A 27,740-nucleotide genomic window follows, 5' to 3' on the forward strand; every position below is an offset into this window, starting at 1 on the left:
CCCAGTCTAGGATCAATACCTAATACTGAATTCAATATCTTATCTGAGTTTTCCAAGGATGAGGCAACAAATTTTCCCCCAATGATTAAATCCTTTGAGGATCAGCCCAATATTTTTCAGACCACCTCTAACAACTTTTAGAGAGCAAATGAAATGACTCTGAGAAAATTGGAAAGCCACCATTCCCTCTCTCCCTCTGGGCACAAATAACCTCATGGAAGGCCATAAAATGAGCTGATGGGCCAGGCCAAGGAGGGCGCCAGCTTCTACCAGTAGCTCAATTCTCTCTTGCCTGGCTGCAGGAACCAGGCAGGCAGCATTCCCAAATTTTATGTGCCTAAGTTTCTGCATTTGGAATTGCAGGCACACTGCAGTTTAGCAAGAAGGGTTGGTGTGGAGAAGGACTAATAATGATTGAAGTGACAATGCCTGGAAATCATGGACCCCCTCTCTCAACTATTGCCCAGCAGATCTCTGGCAGGCAGGTTCTGGCCTGACCAGCATGTGGCTCTTGGCATCTCCATTCACCTGGGACCACCTGTCCTCAAGATGCAACGGTGTGTACAGACTTTGCATGAAAGCGCTCAGAAGGCCTGCCTGTGTCTACTGAGGGTGTTCACATGACCTGGTTAGACAGCCACAGAGCCCACTACCACCCCACGGTGGGTGCTGGGCTGTGATGCCCAGATGCCCCTGCAGGAAGGGAAGGACTTCTTCTCCAGCTGCTGGGACTGCTGCTGGAAGATGGTCCCCAGCTGTCAGCCCCCTCCAGCATCTCCTCAGTGAAGCTCAGGGTCACATCCCTTCCCAAGGTGGGATGCATCCAATGGCTGATCAACAAAAGGGTATAAAAGCCAGCCTTCCTGCCCCACTGCAAGACCCTACCGCGAGACCCTTTCAGGGCATCCAAGGCCAACTTCCTCCTCCACACACTCCTGATGAGGGCACTCCCAGGAACCCCCTGCACTCTGGAACCCACGGCCGCAAACACTTCCCAGGGAACCCCATCTGCAACGACCTCTCCCCCACCCCCCAATTTTTTAAATTCAATTTTATTGAGATATATGCACATACCATACAATCACTCGAAGTGTACAATCAGATGTTCACAGTACCATCATACAGTTGTGCATTCATCACCCCAATCTTTTTGAACATTTTCCTTGTACCAGAAAAAAAGAATAAAAAATAAAAGTAAAAAAGAACACCCAAATCCACCCCCCCCCCACACACAACCTATTTTTCATTTAGTTTTTTGTCCCCATTTTTCTATTCATCCATCCATACACTGGATAAAGGGAGTGTGATCCACAAGGTTTTCAGAATCACACTGTCACCCCTTGTAAGCTACACTGTCGGACAGTCATCTTCAAGAGTCAAGGCTACTAGGCTGGAGTTTGATACTTCCAGGTATTTCCTTCTAGCTATTCCAATGCATTAAAACCTAAAAAGGTTATCTATATAGTGCATAAGAATGCCCACCAGAGTCACCTCTGGACTCCATTTGGGATCTCTCAGAACAGTGAAACTTTATTTTGTTTCATTTCACATCCCCCTTTTGGTCAAGAAGATGTTCTCAATCCCACGATGTCGGGTCCAGATTCATCCTGCATTGCCAGGGAGATTTGCACCCCTGGGAGTCAGGTCCCACATAGGGGCCCACCCTCCAATTTTAAAAGAAAGAATTAATCTTGGACAATCTCTCAGTTAGAAAGCTATACTTCAATGACTATTCAAATATAAAAAATTCTTTCATGAACTAGAACAAATGTATGGCACTATTACAAGGAGTTAATGATAGAGTGGTATATATGAGAGAAAATGTACCTAATGCAAACTATGGACTATAATTAATAGTAATATCTTAATATTCTTTCACTAACAATAACAAATGTACCACATCAACACTAGGGGTCAACAAGGGGAGGAGGAATAAGGGGCATGGGATGTTTTGGGTTTTCTTTTATATTTTTATTTTATCTTCTTCTTATTATTATTATCATTAGAGTAATGAAAATGTTCTAAAATTGATTTTGGTGATGATTGCACAACTGTGATGATACAGGAGCCAATGATTGTGTAGTTTGGATGGATTTTATGGCGTGTGACTATATCTCAATAAAACTGCATTTAAAAAAAAGGTATACTTTGGGTCCTGGAGCTCATCAGTCCTGGTCTCCTTATTCCACAGAGCAGTAACCTGAGATGTTCAGGGAGGGCAGCTAACGTGCCCCAGACGACACATCGAGGGAACAGCAGAAGCTGGAAAAAGGTCCAGGAGCTCCGAGGAGAAAGGTGGGAAGACGACTCCGCACTTCCAGGTTCTACCCTGGGGAATCGAACACTGAAGCGAGACCCTCTTCCTTCCTGTCCTTCCACGGTGGAGGACACGGGCACTCCCTAGACACACAGCCTCGGAGAGTTTGTTGTCTCCCGTCCCCTGGGTTCTCTCCCATGTTGCTATGAGGTCTAGATAGGATGCAACACGGAAAGAAACTCAGGCTGGCACCTCTGTGCACAGGAGAAGCCGAAATGCCATGGACGTAACTGAGGGCCATCCTTGCTCCCAGAGGGACCAACAAGGACCGGGGAGGGGGAGGCCACTGTGGGGCATGGGGTGGAAGTTCTGGTGTGACCTCTGGCGTATAATGGGAAGTGTGGCCACAGGGTCCTCCAGGGCCTGAGTGGGTCCCGTGAGCCGGGCCGACCTGACCACCAGTCCTGGGTGGTTTTCCCCGACCAGTAGCTGTCAGAGCACCAAGGACACACTGGTCGTTTTCAAACGTGTGGGGCGGAGGTTGGAGTCGGCTCCCCAGGCCTCCCAGCGGGGCTGCCTTGGACGTGCGCCGGGAAGTGTGCTGGGCAGGGGCTGCCAGCAGCTCGGGGTCAAGGGCCTCTTGAGGAAGCAAGCTGGGGGCAGTGCCACACAGAGAGGTGGCCTCAACTTCTGCTGCTGCAGCACTTTCCTCTTGAAAAGATAATGGGAATCAGGAAGCTGAGGAGGTGAGGGTAAGGTTGGGCACGGCGGCTGCAGGAGGATTTTATTTTCTTGTGTTTATCACCCAATTCCAAATGCACACTTCCGTCAGGCCACAGCTGTGTCGGCCTACTCGCTCCACATATATGATTTGTGCTTCTGTGGGATATATTCTTTTTTTAAAAAATCATTTTTTTTTTACTCTCCGAAATGCTCTGACTCACTGTAGCATTATCCCAGCTCTAGTACCCATTTTAGAGTGTTTGAAAGGATTAGAAAATGTGTATGGTCCAAAGCTCCCCACTATCACAGAGAGAAAACTGGGGAGCAGGAGATTCCTGTGCCATGGAAAAGTTCAGGAGGAAAGGGGAGGGCGGCTGTCAGGTCCTTCCTTTGGAAGCATCTTGGCACATACCTTTCCTCCTGCCTTCTCTTCCCCTGCCCACAAGCCCTGGGCGGGAGCCCCTGCAGGCTGCACCCACTCAGGCCCGGCTTTCCGGGTGTGCAAACTGTGCAGCTATACAGGAGCAGAGCTCGGAAGCGCCCCATGCTGGTTTAACTCTCCACTGTCACTGTCTTGAAATTTCACTTTTTGAAGAAGCCCCAACTTTTCTTCTAGCTCTGGGCCCCACAAATTCTGTAACTGGCCCAGCATCCACTAAAGCTACCTTAAACTCTGGCAGGGCAGGAGGAGGTTTGGCAGGTCCTGCCGGGGACTCTGCACTCTCCTTCCTACCAATGCCCAGCAGAGGTCCCGGGCAATGAGCCCACGAAGGCATGCCGAGCACCTCCCTCCACCTCCCTCCAGGCAACTGTCCCTGGCCAAGAGCAGAGAGGCATCCACAGATTACTGATTACCCCAATCTCTGATTACCATGCCTCTCAGTCTTCCTCCTCTTTGGGAAAAGGGAAGAGGCTTTGCCCAAAGCGGGATGGATCAGGGCTAAAAATGAGAGCTAACTCTTACTAAGGCATCACCTGGGACTGTGCTGGACCAGCGTCCTGAGAGTGAACCCCACCTGTACTGGTTACCAGCTGTGGACCCCGGACAAGCCCCTGGCCCTCTCAGGTTCCTCCAATGTCAAACCTCTTTCCCTGTGTGGCTGTGAGATTAAATGAGATACTACATGAGGAGGCACAAGCCTGACACAGAGCAGGAGATCAAAAAATGTCTTTCACTTACTGATATTCAAAAAGACTGATGGGAATCTTTCCAGGATTCTGAATTGTACCAAGGAAATTCCCAATCAGACAGGCCTTGCCTACCCTGAAAATAATTAGATGAATCGCTCTTAATAAACCCAACCCCACCTGGAGCCAAGAGAAATGGAGCAGGATTTAGAACCAGCAGTCCTGGGTTTGATTGAGCCCCTGCTCTGACCTTGGGAGTAATCAGTTAGTTATCCTTTCTGAGCTTCGGTTATCTATCGGCAAAGTGGAGGTGGTGATAATAATAATAACAAAAAGAGCAAACATGTCTTCACAGTTGATGATATGTGTGGCACCCTTTAGGATGTTTCAAAACACTGCACCCTCCAAACAAACCAACAGGGAGGTACTATTATTATTTCCATCTTACAGATGAATAAACTGAGGCATAAAGAAGTTGAGTGACTTTCCCAAAGTCATAACCACCCTCCTGGGGCCACAGTGAAGAACAAATTAGATGACGAACATGAAAGTAGTGCCTTCGAAACCATAAAGCCAGATGGACGCAATGCAGATGACGATGACGGATAATCAAGGACTGTCCACTGTGGTCACCGCCTGCCTCCCCTCTCGGTGCCCACTCAGAACAACGCAACAGACAAATCTCATTGCTCTACTACAGCCATATGCTCTTCTCTCCCTCCTGTCTTCCCCCACTCCTCATCTCCCACCTCCTCCCCATCTCTCCCCTTACCATCCTAAACACCACCAGACATCACAGTTTTCCATCAAATTTTCAATTTTCCCATTTTGAGGATGCAGTAGAGATGGAGCACAAGCAGCCGGATTACCAGGCATGTTCCGGAGGATACCCCCTCTTTCTTTCACCCCCACAAACAATAATCCCCACTCACTCCTTCCTCTTTTTTGCTCAGCTTGCCTTCTCCAAAGAGGAGAGACAGACAGTCAGCGCTGGGTAACTGCCTCTAATCACAGGTGACAGCGGGAATGTAAGTAACACAAGAAACATCTAAATGCAATCCGAGTGGCAAGGAAACACTGCTTGCTCTCTGGCTCCCCTCCCTCGAGAACAGAGAGCACCCGCACACCCACATCATTTCCCGAATGCTGCCCTCTTTGGCAGCTCTGCTCTGTAACATCCTCTTAACAGGAACCCCAGAAACTGGGAACTTCGGGAGAGCAGGAGAATGGATTGTGATGCCATCCCCTGCTTTGACTCTATTCCCTCTGGGGGAGATTTTCTAGATTCCTCTGATTTTTCTCAGTTTCAAGCAATAGTTAAAATTTGGGGGGGGGGCTATCATTTCAGGGGTTACACAGACCCCAGGAGAAGACCCACTTTCTAAAACATGGATGGGAGAAGAGAGACACAGGGGATAATACAAACAGGGGCAGATGCCCCCATAAACATCCGGGATTTGCCACAGGGCATTTCCAGTTCTGTACTCTTTGAACACATCCCACAAACCCACAAGGCTCGCTCTCGCGAGCACTCTCTCTCTCCTCTTTAGATTGACAGTTTGCTTCTAAACCACCTCCTTCAACGCAAATTGGGAACTCAACTGAGTAACTGCTATGAATAATTGCGACTTGGATCACTTAGTGCTGAAGTTAGCAAGGGACTAAGAAATTTGGGATTGGAAAGGTGTATCTGAATGAGTGTGTTGGGAGTGGCTGCATAATTTAACATGAGTTCCCAAGCCAAGAGGAAAGAGTTTTTTAATGGTCCGTGATTTAGACTCTCTGTGCCATTGTGGCTCTCCATCAATATCTTCAACAGGTGATCACCCCTACCAGCTTGACCCCGGAGTAGTCACTGGATCTTTGGTCAGTGGGATGGGGAGGGAAGAGACGCAGGCCAGGACAGGGTGAAGGCGCAGCCTCCTTGCAGGTTCTTACCTCTGTGCCTGTTGGTTGTCTTGTCAAACATCAGCATCGCATCCTCCACCTGCAAAACAGACAGAACACAGTCTGCTTTAGGAATTTTAACAAAGTACACGCAACAGTGTATGCTTGGGTGGTTTTCCATTATACAACAGCTGTTATTCAAGAATATTTGAAATTACAAAAAATATAGAAATTTAAAAAAAACCTTGTCTTTCCACTCAGAACAAGTGCAGTTAATATCTGATGTATTTCCCTTTAGTCTTTTTTTTAACAAAAAATCTGTGACTATGTTAATGTAGTTTAAACCATATTATATATGATTTTTTCCCCTTCCCCCCAGCCCCCAACAACACTCAACATTGCAAACAATTCCCAGACTACTATATATGCATCATGAATGCTTTGACCACTGCATACTATTTCAAACAGAAGCCACAGCTTACTTAATTACTCCCTTTCTGACGGAGATGTAAGTTGTTTCCAGTTATAATCAATGGAATTTTAATACCTTGGTGCTAGGACCTTTCCAAAAACATCAAAAACATCAAAGAGAAGAAAATACCAAAAGCATCCTCTATCTTTTCCTAATCCCTTCTCCACACATCCTGCAACCCTTTTGGATATTTCCAGCAATAAATAAAAAGATTTCAGGATACACACTTAATTCCCATGCAGAGCTCAAGAAGCTCACACTTGGTGAGCCAGATTTAGCTTTGGGCTCCACTCCTCTTATTTCACACAACACACATCTATAGTGAAGGTACTGGTCCTAATCAATCATTACTTTACCTGGGGAGAGTACCGGGTTTGGCCAGGTGAGCACTCCTGGTCTCTTCCTTCATTTTGTGCTCAAGGTTGGCCATAAACATGTAAACCCAACCCATGTGGCTGTGGTGGACAAAACTGCTAGCATGTGCTGGTGCATTCGAGTGTGTGTGTGTGTGTATTCGGGAAGGACCGGGCACCACTCATCCGAGCTCAGCTAAGCCGGCACAGAAAAGGAGTCAAGAGCCGTTCATTCCTCACTCCCACCAGACCACAGCCCAGGGGAAGAGGAAACTGGGAGAGACATTCAAACTAGGTTTTAAAAGGTGCCTCCAGACAACTCAGATCTATTTTTCCAGGTGCTATCAAATATAATAGTGGGGAGAGAGCAGCTGAGGTAAGAACAGAAGAGAGGGGTAGGCAAGTCAGATACAAACCTCGAAGGGACTGGCCTGGCTTATAAATCCCTTCTGGAGTCAGGGCCCCCTTTTGTTGCTAAGCAACTGAGATTGAACAACAGGCTCCTGGGGCCTTCCCTTTCTGGTCCCCATTTCTGAAGTCAGTGGCTGGGAGGAAAATGGTCTTGTCTGGAGCCCACTCCTGCAGCAGAGAGCTAGCTGCCCTCTCTCTCCTGGGCACCAGGATCACAGAGGTCGGGGGTGCTAGTTTGGAGACGATTTGAACATGGATCCCTTCACCAGGCCCCTCCCAAGACCACACACACCACAGCCATCCTGCTGCCCACGCACCAAACAAGACAAAACCACCAGAAGATCAGCTGGTTTGTTTGTACACAAAGGAGTCACACTTGAGCAGATGGCGTCTCAGACTCAGACCCTGGGATCCGAGAGGAATTTGAATGCCTGGGGTGCAGGCGGGTAGGGGGCAAGGCCTGCTGGGGATCTGCAGGTAAACGTGACATCTGTTTCACAACCATCTCCATATTTTCTAAGATGTTTGCCAAGTCCTTATTTTGAACTGAAAATGCCTAACAGTAAGGAAAACAGCCTCCCTTCTGTGTTGGCCATGTTTTGGTTCTGAAACTCAGATCCCCTTAGGAAATAAATATTTTGAATTTTTTTAAAAGATATTTTTCAAAGAAACTCGTTCAGCAGTACGTAATTGGCTCCTTCTTTTCCTTCCTGCGTTTGAACGTTTTCTAACCCTGCCTTTCAACATCCACCCCACCCTGGTGAATGGGGGATGGGGATGTGTATATGCTTTTTAGGGCAACCATTGTCGTAAAGAATAGAACTCTTTCCACTATAGCCCAGTTGTACAATGGGACTCGCAAAGACCTCCTGAACAGATAAAGTGTCAGGGCAAAAAAAAATTTCTATTAACACTTTACAAAATAAAACATCTAAGAAGTGGCTAGAGAGAAAAGCGAAAGAAAAAAAATCAATATGGATAAGTCCCTGTGCTGGTGGCAGGGGTTTCAGCGATTGCAAAACTTATTAATTCAGAGAAGCCATCAATGCGATGGAAATCTGGCAGAACAGCAAGAGCTGAAACTGGAAGAATTTGAATATACAAAGGCTGAATAGAATGAAAAACGCGGCCTCACATACGGGACTGTTTCTCACGGTTCTGTGTGAATCAAACAGAAGAGACTTGTGTGAGCTTCGGCACGGGGACGCGAGGGGCGCAGGGGAGGTATCTGCCACTCAGCCCCGGAGAGAGCCAACTAGCTAACTTGCTAGCTAACCAACTCTCTCACACACAAAACCCAGACTCAGGCCTCATTCAGGGTGCTAGAACCCACCAAAGGTTAGGCAAGCCGATAACAGGAATTTCTCTGACCTCAGGTAGGAAACACTATTAACTCTAGTTAAATGCAGCCTAAAGGGATACCAGCCTCAACCTCCTGATTAGACCAGTATTCAGTTTGTGTTTATAATACCCTCAACCTATCTTATGGATGGCTTTGTACCTGGTGGGGGGTTCCCAAGAAAGAGAAGAAGAGGAGGTATCTGGACCTCAGCATTCTTTGTCCGTGCTCTATGCACGCTCAGTCTGTTTTTGGAAGAGATTATGCCAACCTTGAAATCTGCCTTATAAGAACTTGATGCAAGTTTAAAATGCAGCCCAGCATCAACAGTGATGTTTCTTTGTGAAGGAAAAAGCAGGGTAAAGTGACTTTTAGGGGAGACGGCTGGGGGTGCCTGAGTCTCTGACCCTGACCCTAGAAAAGTCCTGAGCATGTGTTTCGGACTATTGCAAGGCTGAGAGTCTGCAGTGTCCTCGGAGCTGGGTGCCAGGCACACCCCACATCTGACAGTCAGTGGCTGCGGTCCACTGGGGTGGGGGCAGGGCTTCTCAAACTGTCATCCTCTTCAGCGTCACCTGGGGGGCTTGCTGAATCAAGGACCGCCTGAGCCCCACCACCAGAGCGTCTGACTCAGCAGCATTTGCATTTCCAGCCAGCTCCCAGGTGATGCTGAGGCAGCTGCTGGCCCTGGGCCCCACTTTCCATGCACTACTCTAAGGGATGAGGAGTAGCAGCCAAGCAAGGGTAAAGACACTGGACAGAGGCTGCTTCTGCCTCTTTCACAGACACTCAGCTCTCAATCCCAGGGACAAATTTTCTCTTCGAGGGGTAACTGCTCCATTACCACGTTCTCCCCCTTCTGGTCCCCCCTTCTCTCAGATATTTACATTCTAACAGCCTAAAAATGATGACAAAAAGGGGATTTCTTAGTGGCAAGCAAACTACCCTTGCTGCAATACTGAGAAGTTCAGAGTCTAGAATTTTATTCTAACAGATAAACTCCACTGAATGTCTCCATCATGAAGCCAACCTAATCTTGATTAGAAATATCTAGCTAGTGATAATTTACTGACTTTCAGTCAACATACATTTATTAGGCACTCACTATTTGCAAAGTATCAGCTTAAGAACAAATAAGAGGCAAATTATTTTGGTCCATGGTAAGCATTGCATTAATGGCCTCATACCCTTTACTCTGTAATTTTGCAGTTCCTCTCTCCAAAGATATAGAGGGTATTTCCCCACATTTTGATTCCAGATTTGACTTTCTGTGATCAATAAAAGGAGGTGGAGAGAATGGCTTGTCTGTTTTGTGTCTGGCCTAAGAGGGTCTGCATGTTTTCTGCTTGTTCCCTCCTGAACCTCTGCCATCACAAGAAGGACGTGCCCAGGCCAGTCTGCTGGAGGATGAGAGCCCCATGGAGCTGGCCAGCGCCCCTGGTCGCCCCAGCTGAGGCCAGTCTGGATCAGACAATAGCTCACCAATCCCAAAACATGTGCGTGAACCCAGAAAGAGCAGAACCATTCCTGGTGGACTCCAGACACATGAAATAAATAGGCACTGTGCTTGTTTGTTACACAGCTTTCTTTGGTAAAAAGTAACTGGGACATACTAGTCTCCATTCTCAAAAAAAAAAAAAAGAAAGCCCATAATCCATTAAAGGACACACCGACTTTCTCAATTAGACAGTGAACAGAGGCAAGAAAGGGGGGGTGGGGAGAAGCAAGGAAAGTGCTGAATGGGGGCCAAGTATTAAACTATTAACTACCAGGTTCCATAATCCAAACGAGCACAGGTATTAGGATACGGAGGTACCTCTTCTAAATCCCATCCCAGCAGCCAGGTTGGAGACGGAGATCCTAGAAGTGCCAAGAGAAACTGGCAGCATGTTCCTCACTAGATGAGGACCATGAAAATCAGCAATAATGAGCACTCAAGTCAGTGGGTGATGCCTCTCTAATCCTAATTCATTTAATGAGCGAGCAAACCCTCTTTATAATGAGTCAAAAGATTTATTGTGAGCTAGACGTTCTTGCTGGTGATTTCAGAAGTAGCCAGATGGTGTTGACTGTATCCACAGGTGAGAGTCTAGCCAGCACAAGTCATGTGCTAGCTGAATAGGAAAGCTCTGAGGTCACAACGTATAGTCACTCTTACAAAGAGAGGTCAAAAGTTCTGCTGGTCAGTTGGCTGGCCAGAGGCGTGGCTCCAGAGCATGCCCCCAGACCACAGCCTCGCTGCCTGTGGGCTTGTGGTTTTGGCTCTACAAGTAGACAGAAGGTGAGTGAGGCCAGACTGACTTGGAGACACAGAAAAATTGTTCCCAGGAGACAGCAAAAGGGAGAAGAGCTCCTGGTAATAACTCAGCAGGTGCTGGGAGACAGCTAAGCATGGCAGACTCAAGGCACAAAGCCCAGGGAGGATACAGGTTCCAATCCCACCCCTGCCAGACTTTAGGCTCTCACTGGAGACACGTCTCCTTCCTTCTCTGCCCTTAGTTTCTCATTTGTAAAGGGAGAAAACTCTGTGAGATGCCACCTGAGATCCATTTTAAACAACTGTCTGCCTAGAATGTGAAAACCGAATGCAGGGGCTGCTGGGACAACATCTGGGAGCATTGAGTTCGCTGTTGGTCCTCTGCAAACTCTCCGCTCTGTGAAGATGTTCCAGAGCTTTGCTGCAGCCAACACAGGCTCTAAGAAATTTCCTATTCCTCTCAGGAAACAAACACACCCACCCACACACCATGCATATCAAGAGCAAAGCAGGAAATGGCACATCAAATGATCCTTACGTTTTCTGGTCAAACACAGGGCGGGTGGGAAGGGAAAGAAAGAAACCTAGCTCTTCAAACTCCCCCAGAACAAATGGATTTGGATTTCTCTTCCTGCTCCCACACAAATGCTTGAAGTGTTAGTTTAAATAAACACCCTCGGATGCAATACCAGGATACTACAGTGTGTGAGGTTCAACAGGCCTTGTTACGCTCTGTAAATCAGAGGTGCTAAAGGCACCAGAGTGGAGACACGCAGGACATGGTGCCCAGGAAAGAGGTGTGGAGAGAAGGGCTCCCCTACCAGGGTTACTGCAGAACCCCAGAAGGCGCAGCTTGCAGCTCCTCCCATTGCCAGCCTGAACAGAACCAAAATCTACTCCTGCCATAAAGCTCAGCAATGGAGTCTAGTTTATTAAACAGGCCTTTTCAGCATGCTCCGGCCTTGCAAAACATGGGGTGAGTCTACCTTTAATCATCGCCCATGTGGAAGAAGGGAGGAGAAAAGGAAGCAGATGGAAAATCCCATTAGTTCCTGCTAAAATCTAGATCAGTGGTTTTTAATGTTGGCTGCTCACCAGAATCACCTGAAGAGCTTATAAAATCCGTGATGCTGAGGCCACACCCCAGACCTATTAAATCAGCATCCCAGGAGGTAGGAGTCCAGCATAGAAATTTTTTTTAAAGCCCCCCAAGTGATTCCAAGGTGCAGCCAAGGCTGAGAACCTGTTTTAAATGGCTAAATATATCTGATTTGAGCCTTAATCACCGAGTGTGTGTGGGTGGAGGCTTATCCCCGACGGAGGTCCTCAGCAAGCTCCCTGCTGCCTGCTGCTTTCTCGGGGCTCTCTCAACTGTTGTGTTTGTTTTAGCACCAGAGGGACAACGTGCTGTCCTGGAAGTAGCTCAGAACCACAAAAAACTGAACACAGGATATTCTTCATGGATGGGACCTTAAGAAAACCTGATTACGCCACTGCCCTCCTCTCACCACCAATATTTTCACATGCATTATTACTGCTTTGACCTTCACAATAACCCCATGACATAGGGAAGGAGAGAACTGGGCCTCAGTTTCCCCACTGATGATCGCAGAGCTGGTAGGCCCAGGATCCTAGTACCAGGTTCTTTTCATTCCCTTTCTGAAGGCAAGCAAGCTTCCTGCACAGATTCTGAGTCCGTAAGAAAACATCAGACTTTACGTGACAAAATGTCTATCCTCCCAAATAATAACCGTTGTAACAGCTACCGTATACTGGAGGCGAACAGGCTGCAAAGCTCATTTGTTTATCACAATAGCTATGATGGAGATATCATCATACCCATTTTATAGATGTGAAAATTGTGAAAACTGTGGCTCTTTGAGATCAACTGACTTGCCTAGGGTCACACATGTAGTAAATGATGGGACCAGGATTTAAAACTAGATGTGTCTCTGGACGTCATCAAAATTAAAACTTTTGTGAATCAAAGGACATTATCAAGAAAGTGAAAAGATAACTGACACAATGGGAGAAAACAGTTGCAAATCATATATTGATAAAGGTTTAATAACCAGAGTATATAAAGAACTCGTACAGCTCAACAACAAAAGACAAAACAACCCAATTTAAAAATGGGCGAGGGACCTGAATAGACATTTCTCCAAAGAAGATATACAAATGGCTAAACAAGCACAAAAAAAGATGCTCAACATCATTAGTCTTCAGGGAAACGCAAATCAAAACCACAGTGAGATACCACTCATGCCCACTAGGATGCCTGTTACTTTAAAAAAACAGAGAATAGCAAGTGTTGACCAAGATTCATGGAGAAACTGAAACCCTTACATAATGTGGATGGGAAATGTAAACTGGTGCGGCCCCTGGAGAAAAGTCTGGTAGTTCTTCAAAAAGTTAAACACAGAATTACCATAGGACCTGGAAATCCTACTTCTAGGTATATATACAAAAGAAATGAAAACCTCAATTCAAACAAAAGCTCATACACAAATGTTCATAGCAGCTCTATTCACAATAGCCAAAAGGTAGAAACGACCCAAGTGTCTATCAACAGATGAATGGGCAAACAAAATGTGGAACAAACACAGAATGGAGTATTTTTCAGCCATAAAAAGGAATGACGTTCTGACATACCCTGCAACGTGGACGAACCTTGAAATCATTATGTTGAGTGAAATAAGCTAGACACTAAAGGACCAATATTGTATTGATTCCACTTACATGAAATATCTAGAATAAGCAAATTCATAGAGAAAGAAAGTAGATTAGAGGTTACCAGGGGTCGGGGAGAGGGGCGAATGGAGATGAAAAAGTTTTGGTAATGAATGGTGGTGACGGTAGCACAACACTGTGAATATAATTAATACCATGGAATTATACACTGAAAAAATAGTTAAAATGGGAACCTGTGTGTTAGACATATGTTACCACAATAATAAAAACAGAACCAGATGTGTCCTAGTCTTTCTACTGGTCTCCCTTAATTGCGTTCTATTTTACTTTTGAATCCCTAGGGTTTGGCAGCATGCCACTGTCTGCCAAATGAATTGAAAAAGGTGCCTTAAACCCGAACCAGAGTTAAGAGAGGTGATTAGGTAGCCAAGGACATGGACTGTATTGCTCTGACAGGCTCAGAAGAGGGGAGAACGATTTGAGACCCTTGCTTTTAGACGGGTGGCTCTGGACGCCTGGTGTTCACGGGGCTGGTCTATGGTCACGGAGCAGGCTGGCAGAGGCCCCCACCAGCACGGCCGTGCCCTGAGCGTGCTAAGAATGCACTGCCTTCTAGAGAGGTTAAAAGGCTTGGGTGGTGGTGAGCGGGTGCCCGGCACACGGAATACGCTCACCATGAGAGACGCTGGCGTGATTCACGCCCCACTCCTGGCAGCTCCCTCGCCGAGCCGTCTCCATGTGCATGCACACACGGACACACACCCACTGCACACAGTAAAGCCAGGAGCCACACCCCATGCTGTGCCTCTTCCCACTGCAAAGGGGTCACTTCAAGCAACTGACAACACAGACCTAAGGGAACCAGCATGTCCCTGGGGGAGCAGTCCCAGGAGATACTACCTGCCCCTCAACCGGGGGAGGGAGTGAGAGACTGCCTGTGCAAGCTATGCTTGGGGTGGGGCTCACCGGGCCCCTGCACCTCTTTGGCCCTGGAGTGTGGGGCAGGGGCTCCCTCTGGGGAGATCTGAGCCAGCCAGGGGCCTAGGAGGTGAGGGAAGGGAGGTGGTGGGAGAAGGGCATGGAGAGAGGCCGGGTACGAGCTGCTGGAGGAGAAGCAGTTGGTTCCGGCAGGCTTGACAGCTGTCACACGGAAATGGCATCTGGCCTAACGGGCCTTGCATGCAAGGCTCCTTCAAGTGGCGGCTGCTGTGCTCTGGAAATCTACAGTCCGTTCATAGTGCTGGTTGTGTGTGCGCGCATGCAGGCAGGCGTGCTCCGGGGAGGGGGGGGGAGCAGCAGGCAAGCTGCCTAATGCTCACCACCCTCTCCCACCGCGAAAAAGGCCCAAACCTGCCCGCTCCAGAGGAGACAGGCAAATCATTAGTGGAGCACTGATGTGCCGTAACACTCTCTTGCATTCCCATTAAACAAATACTAAACTGCTAATTGCCAAAATAGATCTCCACGACTCTGACTGAACAGGGGGAAGGGTTTATAACTACTAAGTGTGAAAATGCACAGCCTGTAAATAACCACCTCATCTGTCCTAATATGGGCTGATATTGATGGGCATGAAATAAACATCAGGACCAAATGGAAAAATCATCCACATCTCCTGTGGCCAATGCAATCTCGGACTGTGACAAACGTAGCTGCAACCACAAGCTCGGGGCTGGGAGAGGGGAGAAAGGAGTTTTGTGAGCATGGAAAGTCTAAGCTTCAATTCCGATGTCAGTCCCTTGGGCCATTTGCAGCTTCTTTCTGCCTGGAAAATCATGAGCAGAAACAGCATAGCTTGATGGTGGTGGGCTGGAGAGCTTGTCTGCACCACGGGAAGGTCAGGGCCTGGGGGTACAGAATTTCTGAGGGCATTCTATGACCCTCTGGGACAGGCTTTCAGAAACCCTCTTTAACAGATCTTGATAAGGATGGAGAAGGGGTGGCAAGGAGTTTGGCCAAAGTGACACATTGATTTATTAAGCCAATATTGTTAAGGACCAACTGTCTGCCCAACACAGAGAGGTTTTTGCAGAGCACAGATGACAATAATTTGGTTTAGAATGGCCCTTGGGCTTTCTGACATCCCCATGCCATGATGCCTCCAAGACTCCCCAGTATCCCCTGAGAAAATAATCCCCCTCTCTGCAACCAGAGGTGGACACCGGACTGTCAGATTCCACAGCCCCATCTGTCGCTGAGGAAGGATGAGGTGACATGCCAAAGGTCACAGGGACTGTCCCTGCAGGCCTCCTGAGCCCCAGGCCCTTCTCCCTCTACCCGCTCTTTGCAGGCTCCAGCCTGTGATTCCAACAAACTCAGAGGAGGCTTCGGGTGAATTTCAGTAACTGGAGGAGAGAGGAAGCTCTGTTCATCTCATAATCAGACTCGGGAGCTAGAAGTGACCCAGAGGCCGCCTCTCCATTTCCCACCCAGTGCAGGAATCCCTGCTCCCCTTCTGGAGCTTCAAAGACTCAGAGCTTGTCTGCCCCAGCCCTCGGCGGAGCTGCTCAGGCCTAAATTCAGCAGCAGGAGCACTGAGATGCCCGAAAACAGCAGCTTCCCCTGACCTCACAGGAGAAGCCAGGCACCTGAGTCAGGGCCCCATGAATCCCCCGTCCCAAAGCTTCTTAGTGGGGCTTCAAGGGCATTACTAGAAGTCCCAAAGTCATATTCCAAAAGCCACCCCCAGGAGCCCTGGGACAGAGCCCTCCATGGGTTGCTCAGTTCCAGCTCTGACCTAAAGACCTTGTCAAAAATCAGCAAAATGAAGGAAGATCTGACTTGCCGACTATTTTTAAAAGGAATTTTACTTTGTTACTTTTAAAATTCCCAAAGCATCTTCAAAGAATGGATAAAATGCTGCTGAGAAAAAAGTTCACGTGTGGCAACAGGCTGAAGGACTCAGGCACTTGGAGAAGCTGCTTCTTGTTTAGCAAAGATCATAAAATCTTTTGAGCTGGAAAAGACCTAAAAGATGAGCCCAACCCATTCATTTTCCAAAGGAGCAAAGTGGCTGAGGGATTCACTGGCTATAGACAAAGGCTTAATGGAAAGAGCCTGGTGTGGTATCACAAGTCCCAGGTTCAAGTTCAAATCCCAGCCTCGTGCGATCTTGGAAAAGGCTCTCTTCTGGTTTCCTTTCTATAAAAGTAGGTGATGGCACCTCTTAACCTTCACCCTTGCCTTGAGAAGCAGCAAGTACTGACCTCATGTACAGGAAAGCACTTGGACTGTGGTAACAGATCACGCTAACCTCCAGCGGGCTGATAACTGCACATACCCCAGCCCCTGGCATGCCAGATGCCCCACAAATGCCCGTTAGCAAGGACTGGATAATGCAACAACAGATTTTTGTCCTCCTTTGGTTATCACAAATTCTAATTTAATGAAATCAGTCTGGATGAGTGCGGTTTTACCAATAAGTGTACCTTGCTTTATGTCCTGTGTTATGAGCTGTATATTAATAAACTATATTTTAAAGACACAAGGGAAGCAGATGTTCAAACTGTGGGATATACCTACAATGGAATACAACCCCTAGTAAAAAGAAATGAACTACTGATACAAAACTTTGATGGAGCGTAAGGGAATTATGCTGAATGGGAAAAGTCCATCTCAAAGTACATACAGTATGGTTCCATTTCTAAAACACTCTCAAAATGACAAAATTACAGTGATGGAGAACAGATTAGGGGTGGCAAGGGGTTAGGGTTGGAGAAGGGAGTGGAGGGGAGGGACTTTCTGGTGGTGATAGGAAGTTCTGTATCTTGGTTATGGTGACGGTCACTCAAATTTACACGAGAACATTTCAAAGAACTGCCCACATACACATACACACAAATACACACATACACGCCTAGCACATCATTTTCTTGGTATTAACAATGTACTATGGTTCTATAAGATATTATTCTTGTGTAAAGGTGGATACCAGGTATGTGGGAACACGTTGTACGATTTTTGCAATTTCTTGTGAATCCTAAACTTTAAAAATTAAAATTTATAATAAAAAATCCTACTTATGCCCTCTTGATTTGGATGAAGTGGGCCTAAGTAAGATACACCGATAGTAGAAAGATATACTCCTTACCTGTACCTCGTATTGGCCACTGGCATATACTACTTGGGAATACTATGTTGTCATGTAAATATCCAGCTGGCAGCCCCACTACCTCATCTGTTCCTCTTCCTGGTCCTCAGGAAATATCAGATACAGCTCTGCACATCTACAGAACCTACTAGGTTAATAGCAAAAAAAGTGCTCAGTAAGTGCTTGCTGATTGAGTTTCAGAAAGATTTTGTAGGACAAAGAAAACAAATTCATATAAAAAAGAGCCACAAATCCAACAGTCTCCAATTTTTTTAAGCCATCAAACTCCCCTTCATTAATTTTTGAAACACAGATCTTCTATTTTTTGAAAATATTTCATATACCAAATGTACTAATACTTTTGAGGTGTGGACGTGCATTATCGATACTTGTCAAAATTGCCATTTGGGGCTTTGGGGAGAGCCCGTGAATTGAGATACTCTGTCCAAGCAAGCCTGATGCTGTAGTTGGGATAACTGCGATGCCCGACAGACTTTCTGAAGTAAGGAAGCCAGTTTGGGGCCCAGCGTTCTTCCTGTCAACCCCTAGGATGGAACCTTCTGGCCTGCTCCTTATGATCAAATCATGACTCAGATCTTTGCAAGTAAGTATTAACAGAAAAACCAGTGCTCCAACTTCATCCCCAACCACATACCTCCCTAAAAGGGAAAACAGAAGGGAGAGGGAAAATGCCTCATCTACCCTTAAAAAAAAAAAAAGTACCAATCTAAGCTGCTTCAAGACCCAACAAGCATGTTTCTCTTTCATTTATTTCTACATCAACACTCTGAAGGATAAAGATCTTTCTCATTTCAGGAGCTGTCAATTTGTTTTAGTGCCATGTTTTTCATCCGTTTGCAGTAAAGAGGAATTACAAAGCAGGCAAATGAAATAATGCACTGCATCTAACATATTTTGGCAATGCAAATTGGGACCAGGGAAAAAGGAAATTAAACAAGGACGCCATGCCACAAAGCCCACCCGTGTTGTACCCACCGGCCCACTCCTGCCTTCCCTCCACTTGCTAACTTTATGACTTGATGAAGTCTTTAGGTCTCTGCTGAAAACCGTACGATGTGCTGCACCCCAATTCTCCAAATCATTTATACATATGCATAACTCATACAATATTTTGCTTCCTGAAGCAGAAAAACCTCTTAGCTGCTGGTAAACTGTCAGGTGCTGTTACTTTAAATACCCCTGTGAAATAGCACGGGAGCCAGCAGCATGTTCCAGTAGATTTACTACCCTTTCCCATTTAAATTAACAAAGACAAATGCATGCCACGGGCCAGGCTGTGTGAAAAATCCTTCCCCACCGACACCGAGAGTTTGATTACCACTGAACTTAAAAATAAATAAAAGGAAGCCTTAATCTCTTCCTCTCGTGGTTCTCCTCTACCAATGATGATGCCTCGTGAAGACTTTGGGCAAGTTCATTTACATTTTTTTTTGTTTTAAATTAAATTGCTCCTCAACTGCTGAGATCTGTAATGTTTCCCTCTTTAGCTCCAGGGCCGGGGATTTTCTGAGATACACAGGAACTTCTAGGGCCAAAATGTCCCAGAGGACCTGAGGTTGCCGTGTGGCACTGGGGAAACTGCCCTTGGCCATCTTAGGTGAACCACAAGGAGTCGGTGGCAAGAGGCTGTGAGACCCCCAGAACCAGGCTCCTGGGAGCCAGGACACTGAAGGGGGAGCCCCCATCACAGAGCTGGAATCAAGAGGCAAATGTGATGCTGGACCTGCAGAATGTGTTTCACAGAACTCCGACTGCTTGTGGACACTCTTGGATTCCAGTATGTATAGGGCATTATAGTTCTTCTGCCAGTGACACATCCACGGAGTACCGAGGAGTGGAAAAGGCCAGAAGCTCTGGAACCAGACTCCCTGAGCTCAGATCCTGGCTCCACCACTCACTAGCCATGTGACCTTGGGCAGGTTACTGGACCTTTCTGGGCCTCAGTAACTCACCTCCAGGTTGGTAGCTACCTCATAATGCTATCATGAGCACTGTGACATCCTGGCACACAAACAGCTGTGATCCATTTTGATTGGCCTCAGTGAGTTGCTAAGGAGGAAGGTCAAGTGCTTCAGAAGCCTAATCTTCCATTTACTGCCCTAACAACTAGACCGAATGAGTTCCTTTCATCCAGCAAATGGGTATCCCCTAGCTTAAAAAAAGACAAGTTTGTCAGAGGCAGTGCTGCTACCTTTACAATTAATTCATTCATTTTAAAAAAATCAATTAACCAACACATACTTACTGAATGTCTACCATCTTAGGCACAAATATGGAAAAATGAGGAAGATGTGACTTCTGCTCTCGAGGTCTTGGGGGAGAGAGAGAATCACTGTGCCATATGTGACGAGTGCCCTAAGGGTTGTGTAGCGGGCCTCAGGGTCCACAGAAGCATTCCATAAGAGCCTGTCTAATCATTCATTAGTGCATGCAGGTGCTCTGAAAACTCATCGTAAAAATGACACACTGTGCTGGGGGAGGGTGAGTTCCTCCTGGACCCGGTGGAAGGGAACTGCAGGCAAAAGGGCGCCGTGGGCCTGGAGCTGGGGGAGCAGACGGGAGACCTGCACAACTGGGGTGGTATGAGAGCCAAGGAGCAGTGCAGGGAAATGAGCTGCAGGCCAGGTTGGCATCAGGACGGCCTGGCCCATGTGAGCCATGGGGCGGCTGGGCCTCTGTCCTGTCTCCTCAAAAGGGAAGGGCAGACTAGAGGGGCACAGAATGAAGTCAGAGACACCCATGTACTAGGTCTCTGCTGAAGGCAACCTCTCCGAACACACTGGGAGGAGATCCCCCAGGGCTGTGGAGGCCGAGGGTCCGGGGGCAGCATCCCCTGCCCTCCATATCACGTGGCTGGTCAGAGGCAAAGCTGGGCTAGGAGACTGCCTCAACCCTGGGAAACAGCACCGGTGTGAGCAAGAGAACAAGGCAAGACAAGACTCAAGGAGCAGCCATCACCAGTAAATGACAGTCATCCTGAGCTGCTGAGACTCCCACCCATGGCCTGGAATGCTGAGGCGCCCCCAAATCATACAGCCCACACCTCAAGGCAGGCAGGAATGAGAGAGAACTATTCAGTGGAATGAGCCCTTCCCCTGTCTCTAGATACGTGTATGTGAGGGGGTGCCTACTCCGTATGTGAGTGGGTGAATTACTTCTCTACCTTTTATTATATTTGCTTCTCACTTTGAGTTAACTTGCCCTCCTTGCTCCAGTTTCAGGATCATTATGTCCACGTGTCCAGGGTGTGTTCCTGCTGGACTGTAAGCCCTCTGAGGTAAGGCCCAAGCCTTCTCCACCCTTGGGGTTTTTCCTGAGTGCCATGCTGGCTGATCCCCTTCTGGTGCTGGCCCAAGAACTGATGAGAAAGCACCACGGCTCCATCTCTGCCTGGACATGGTGATCCTCCAAAGTGCCAAGGCTGATCAATACCCCAGAATTTCTGGTCACTGAAGAAAAATGGAATTCCAGGGACAAAAGCATCAGTTTGATGGCTGCCATGGCCACCCTGCCTCTGCAAGAGCAAGATGCAGAGAGGCTGGAAGCAGGAGGAGAGCTGACTGACCCTGGGGGATTTAAACTGCCTGCTCCTAATCCCAGTTTATGTGCTGAGGGCTAAAGCCAAAGAAACACAGAATGTGCCATAAGCCTAGTTTTTATAGGCATTTCTGGATGCACATGCCTGCCCTGGCCGGTGCTAGCAGCTTTCAGAACTTGCAAGGCTTTTATAATCAAGAATTGGACGCAGGAGCTCAGCATTATATTTATGACCTCACACTGGTGAAACCGAATGCTATTCGCATTTTGCTATAAAATACCAGGGTAGGAAGAAGTGGTAGGGATGTTCAGGGATGGGGCCCCCATTCTCAACCTTCCAGCCTCACCTTCTTGGGCCATGAGGCTGTGGAGAACCCAACCACCCAACAGGCGGTGAGTCCAATGGGATTGAGACCAAGGAGGGAAAAGACGGAAAAGCATGGGACGGAGTGGTGGCAAGACAAACAGCCCAATTTAAGAATGAACTGACAGTCAACAAACACATGCCAGGCTCAGTCCATGTCACAAGTGGACCACCTCTGCCCCACAGACAACCACGGACCATTCGAAGAGGGCAAGCTGAAGCAGACATTTAAATCCAAAGGACAGAAACGGTGATCATGGCAAAATGAGATGCTGGAAGAAAAAGAATGAAGAAATCACTATTTGGCTAAATGTATTCAGCATGGTTTCTCAGGAGAAGATGGAATGAAGCCAGGCCTTGAAGGACAGGAAACTTGGAAAACAGAGGGACCTTGGGAAGCCGTTCACGGGTGGGGCTGATTGAATTCATGTTAGTGGATTTAATCTGGTTGGAAATGCCTTGAGTCTGAAGTTAAAGAAGGAGCAAAAGAAAGCAGCAAGGCTTCCCAAGCTCAAGATTCTTTCCTCTATGGGCTGGATAATGTAGGCGGGTGACAGTTCCCACAGATCTCTCTCCCTTCACTCCTCCTTTCCGCTTCAGAGGAAAATATTTAAGTAAAACACTCTTTAGACGGCTGAAATTTCCTCTTCGCTAGCATGATTTAGTTATGTATCAGGACGCTTCAGCGAGGTTATTTTCAGACTTCCACATGAAATAGTAATGCTTAGCACTTCCAATTCATCTCCCGAGCAGTTTTCAAATGTCAGCTCGTTAGTTCTCAGCACCCTCGCAATGCAGCAGTTACCCCATGTCTCAGGATGGAAGACAGGCAGGGCTTTCCCTAGAATCAGATTCTGCTGCACCTCTCCCCCGGCCACAGGAACCACCTTCCAGTGAAGCCTGTGCTGCACCTAGAGCTGGCTCTGTTCTAATGGGGCTGGGGGACAGCCCGGGGGCCTCAGACCACTGCTGAGTCTGCAAGACCACAGAAAACACCACGCCCTCACACCTTGGCTGGCCAGGTGTGAACATCAGCTCAGGTGCCCTGGTCCAGGCTCATCAGCCTATGCCGGGAGCTTGGGTGGGGAAAGGTTTACTGTATCACATCAATCCCACAGGACTGGAACCATTTAGAACTAAAACATCACTTTCAGGGACAAAATCCAGGCTCCTGAGGAGATCTTAAGAAGAGACATGGCCTGTGTTGTGGCTTTTCTTCTCTTCCTAAAGGAAGCATTTCTGGACTTCTCTAGACAGCATCCAACCTTTTAGGCTCTACTGAGGGCCCCAAACTTTAACCCCCAAATGGATTGTGCACCCCTGACTTTAAAGTGAAAGTTAAGGTTCCTGACGTTTTAGTCTTCGCTTTAATAGTCCATTCACATAGCAAATTGGTTGGTGAGGAAGAAAAGGACTGTCAGTGCAGATCCCTCAAATTCGGTGCACTGTGGGGCCGGGCATCTGGGGAGTTAGTGTGGGGTGGGGGCAGCAGATGAAGGGGCAGTGTGGTACAGCCCGCTCCACCCACCTGCCTGCCAGCCAATAACGGCCCATAGTGGAGGGAATCGGTGATGTGCACCCAGGGTGCTTTCCCACCATCCTTGCCCTTGGTGCCCCCCAATACAGCCATCGCCAGCCTGAAGCAGGTGTTCCAAAAGGATAATTTCTGTGGCCGATGCCCCCCACGCTAGATCTTCACTAATTCACAAACAACCCTGGCCCTTTTCTTTCCGCCAGCTGATTTGGTCTGATGTCGGCAAGGATGAAATAAAAGAGAACCTCAGCTTTTTGCTTGATAAACCAGCACACCAGGATGGGATACTTCCAAATAGTCGCGGGGGAAGACCCTGCTCTCTTTATTCCACTAAGTCTTGGGAATATTTTTTGTGAGGTCCTCTTGGGGAATTTCTTTCTAATCAGTTTCCAACTCATCAAGACAACCAGTCTTATTATTTTATAGTCCTACTGCAATTTTGGTCCAAAAACAGCATCATCAATCTTGGCCCCAAGTCATTTGGAGCTAAGGCTGGTGATAGTTTCCAAGAATCACATCCACTTTCAAAGGCCAAAGATTTATCACCACTGAGGATATTCAGAAGAAAATGCCACAGAGTCTGAATATGAGTCCACAGTGAAAGCTTTGAAAATCTTCAGAGCAAAGACGATATCTTTGGAATAAGCAGCCCGGCTCCCACTTTGAAGAAGACATTGCATTGGTATGAAAAAGCCCTGGTCTTAATGCTTCTAGTCATTGTAGGGGCGAGGACAGAGAGAGAGAGAAAGAGAGAGAGAGAGTCACACACACAAACACAGACAGACAGACGGAGACAGAGGCCAACAGAGAGAGACTGAGAAAGACTGACTCATCATAGAAAAATCTTGGAGGTGAAAAAAAGGGAAGAGAAATCAGGAAGGATCTTCCACAACCTAATACCAAATAAATTATAGATCTAACTGTAAGAAAACTTTCATTCTCTTAGTGTACAACACCATTAGCATGCTCAAGATGTGTTTACCAAGCACCCTACACATCCCCCCTTGCTCCAACACACACACCCCTTCCATGCTCTTCTCGGCTGTCAGACTTCTGCTTTCATGAGATTTCATGAGATCTGCTGTCCTAATAACCTGTACATGGAGGAGAACACAGGAAGGTTTTCTTTTTCCCCTCAACAGGGGTGAAAAATAAGCTCCGGTTTTGCTTAACTCTAATCAAACAGGCTAAACACATCCAGGTGTTCAAATAGCCCTAGAAACAAGCCTTCTCCAGCAGGCAGTCATCCCCTCGCTCCTCCAAAGGCCGGGGAAGACCTCTTCAGGTAAAATGGCTGCTTCCTGGAGATGGTGAAATGACCGTGGCTAACACTCCCGGGGAATGCGGCGGTGTGAGAAAACCAGAGCGAGTACCCGCAGCCAAAGAAAGAAACGATGTTTATCCACTTGTGAGACATCTGGAAAATGAAAGAGGCCACAAGCCATCTTTATCACATCTCGGTGCATACAAATACACAACGGAAAATTACAGATTCCTCTCATCTACCAAATGAGCCATAACAACCCCTCAGGTTTTCCCCGAGTCCTTACGACACTCTGCCTCACACTGTTTATCGTGAGGGCGACAAGTTGAGGACCCGAGAAATGTAAAAGACGACAAGTCCGAGCTTTTCAAAGGGAAGGAATCGGAGCACTGAGGCTCTGAACATGCTAATTGACCGAATAGGGGCTTGCCCTGCACAGATCCAGGTGAGGATGTCTCAAAAGAAAACGTCCAACCTCCACTCGCTGCGTCGCTCTCTAAGGCTTGCCCACTGTCCTTTCGTAAAAGCCTGCTGGGTGAGTGTGAAGATAAGACAAGTATTACATTATGATGCTTCCTCATGTATGAAAGTCTATTTTAAAGAGCGTTTGGAGGAGGAGAGGGGGCCGGCGGGAAGCGGGGACGAGGCCTAGGGAGAGAGGTAAAAAGAAGGCTGCTTTATTTAGAAAAGTCTCAGCTACAGAATAAAACTGAGCTCTACCTGTGAAGGAAAAACTCATTAAAGCTTCTCTTCAGCTACTGAGAAAGAAATCTACAGCCACAGAACCTCAGGAAAACTGCTTTTGCTTCCTATATGGGTTTCACCTTGTCCTCCCACCCCCTACCAACTTACACACTAACTCGGGAAGAAATATCCAGCCCCTCCCACCCCAAACCAAGATGCCACCCAACCGAACCAAACAAGCACTGACATAGCCTTCACCTTAAATCTGCTTCTCGCAGGGTTTTACCTTCCCATGCAAAGTAGCGCACATCCTACAAATACGTACACTTCTCTGTTTAAGGAACTCTGGTGAGGCAGAAAGCAAGGAATACCTGCATATATTAAGGAATGATGGTTTGCCTTATTAATTTGTTCAGATAAGTCCGGATGGCCCCACTCCCTTTTTATTAAACAGGAAAACACCTAGGAAAACCTAGAGTTTACCTCAAATCCCAACCTGCCTTTACGCCCACCCACACGCTGTTGCTTCCAGGGTTCGGCATCCTGTTCTGTAACTTCTGTGGGTTCCTCTTTCTTCTCACACCCTCTAAGCCCCCAGGTTGTCACCTACCCTGCTCTATCCACCTGCTGCCCCGAGGCTCTCCCCCTGAGCTGTCCTCTAGCTAAGAGCACAGCTTCCTCCCATGCCTGTCCTGAAAGCACCAGCCTCACTTCTGCCTGCTGTGGTTTCCTCCCAAGTGGACATTCTGGGACCTCAGCACAACATATCTTAACACTGACCTCTGCATCTTCCCCCTAAAACTCCACTTCTACCAGTGGATCGCATTTCACAGGCTGAAAGCTTTATGCCCTCTTTGACCCCTCTTTCTTCTAAGCTACCCCACCCTGTTCTGTCATTTGTTACTCTGACGTGAACCCCAGGCCCCGCTCCTTCCTTACTTTGTCTACATCCCTCTTAGTTTCAGGACCTTATCACCGCCAGTCGGCACCTAATGATGACCTCCTTCCTGGGCTCACTGACCACTCCACTCTGTTCCACTCAGTGTGGCTGGGTGACTTTTTGTGAAGAACCGCTTCAATCCTTGCACGTCTGCTGCCCACAGGAAAACGTCCAAGCATGCACGGACTGAGCAAGCTGGCTCCAGTCCTGCTGTCCGGCCTCAGGGCTCGCTGTGCCCACAGTCGCACACGCAGTCCAGCCCACCTGTCTGCCCGCTAGCCACTGAATTCCTGCCACTCCCCTTGCGTATGGGGTGGCAACCTCCAGAGTAGAAGACAGACCATAAGGAAACTCAGAGGGGATTCCTGGAGGGCTGGGGGCACCGGCTCAAGGTGCTGCCTTCTGGAGGCCAGGCTGGCTGGACACAAGGGCTTTCAGCAAGGAGACTGTAAAGGAAACCACGGAGAGGAGAGGGTTGTTCAGGAAGAAGCAAGACTGGTTGGGACATGAAGGAGAAAGGATCAGTGAAGGAGAAACCACAGACTGGGAAATCTGAGAGATCAGAGCCATTGTCAGAGAAGGAGAGAGCTTCAGGGAGATCACCCCTAAAGAGTAAGCACCTTGAGAACAGGAATTGCATCTTACGCCTTCTCTGCCCTCCTCCCAGAGCAAAGGCTCGATGACTTCTCTGACTGACTGACAGATGAAGGGCAGCTCTGGGGACAGAGCAGTCCCTCTGGGGCTTTAGTAAGGACGTGGACTCTTGCTGCTGACGTGTAGCGTGACCTTGGGATAGTTGACAACTGCACCATGCCTGATCTGTTATAAAGGAGGGCTTGCAAAACATTTTATTTTTTTAATACATGCATTATATGCACATTGCAGAAACTGCCCATGAGCAAAAAGAAGGAATACATATCACCGTTGTTAACATTTTGGTGTTTATTTTTCCAAGCCTTTTCCTAGCAATGTGTGTGTATATGTGTACAATACAGCATTTATAATAAAAAAATAATTACATGAGAGAAAATACAGTATAGAATGCTTATAAAGTCATGCGCCAACTGCTCAGGCCCAGAATTATTGATATTTCTTCTCCAAGTATGGATCACCATTTGGTAGCCGAATGTAACAAAACTCCCAGTCAGTTCTCTCTGAGTGCTTAGCTCACGTCAGTCTCCACGCCACCCCTGAACTGTGATTTATACGACAGCTTGGGAAAAGCCAACTGGGGACAATCAATGAAACAGACAGAGACAGGCCTGGCGAATGTGCATGAATTAAAAGGAAAAACTCCATTGTAATAGGAATAAGATTCTAATCACTACACCTAATTACAAAGAGGAGTAAATCACTGGAAAAAAAAATTAAGTGTCTCATATAGAACAAACAAGGCAATTAGTCATAAACAGAGGCTCAGGGTTTGGTGAGCAAGCCGGAGCCCAGACCGAGGCCACCAGTACCACATCCCCTGCCCAGGCCACATCAGGGCTGCACAGGCTGGGGCCGGAAGGTCTAACGGAACCCGGGTTACGTAAGGGAGCAGCTGCGGGGCAGGTGACAGGCTCCCCCATACGTGCACGTCCGCATGGACACACACACATGCACAGCCTCCAGAACCCTCTGACAATGACTCTGACCTCTCAGATTTCCCAATCTGTTTCTCCTTCACTGATCCTTTCTCCTTCATGTCCCAACCAGTTCCCCTCAATCCTGCTTCTTCCTGAACAACCCTCTCCCCTCCTGTGGTTTCCTTTGCAGCCTCCTTGCTAGAAGCCCTGAGCCGGT

The 27,740-nt window shown here is 47.6% G+C and overlaps 1 protein-coding gene across 7 annotated transcripts in view; it reads right to left on the minus strand.

Annotated features, from left to right (window-relative positions):
- The window catches only part of MSI2 (musashi RNA binding protein 2), a 392,076-nt gene that overhangs the window by 133,664 nt on the left and 230,672 nt on the right, over positions 1 to 27,740 (minus strand). For all 7 annotated transcript variants that reach the window (XM_037810398.1, XM_037810396.1, XM_037810395.1 and 4 more), the window contains exon 7: positions 6,047 to 6,095. In XM_037810398.1, coding sequence (XP_037666326.1) covers positions 6,047 to 6,095 — 49 coding nt within the window. The remainder of the gene's footprint in view (positions 1 to 6,046; positions 6,096 to 27,740) is intronic.

Source organism: Choloepus didactylus, chromosome 18 (genome assembly GCF_015220235.1).
Source record: "Choloepus didactylus isolate mChoDid1 chromosome 18, mChoDid1.pri, whole genome shotgun sequence".
Lineage (NCBI taxonomy): Eukaryota > Metazoa > Chordata > Mammalia > Pilosa > Megalonychidae > Choloepus > Choloepus didactylus.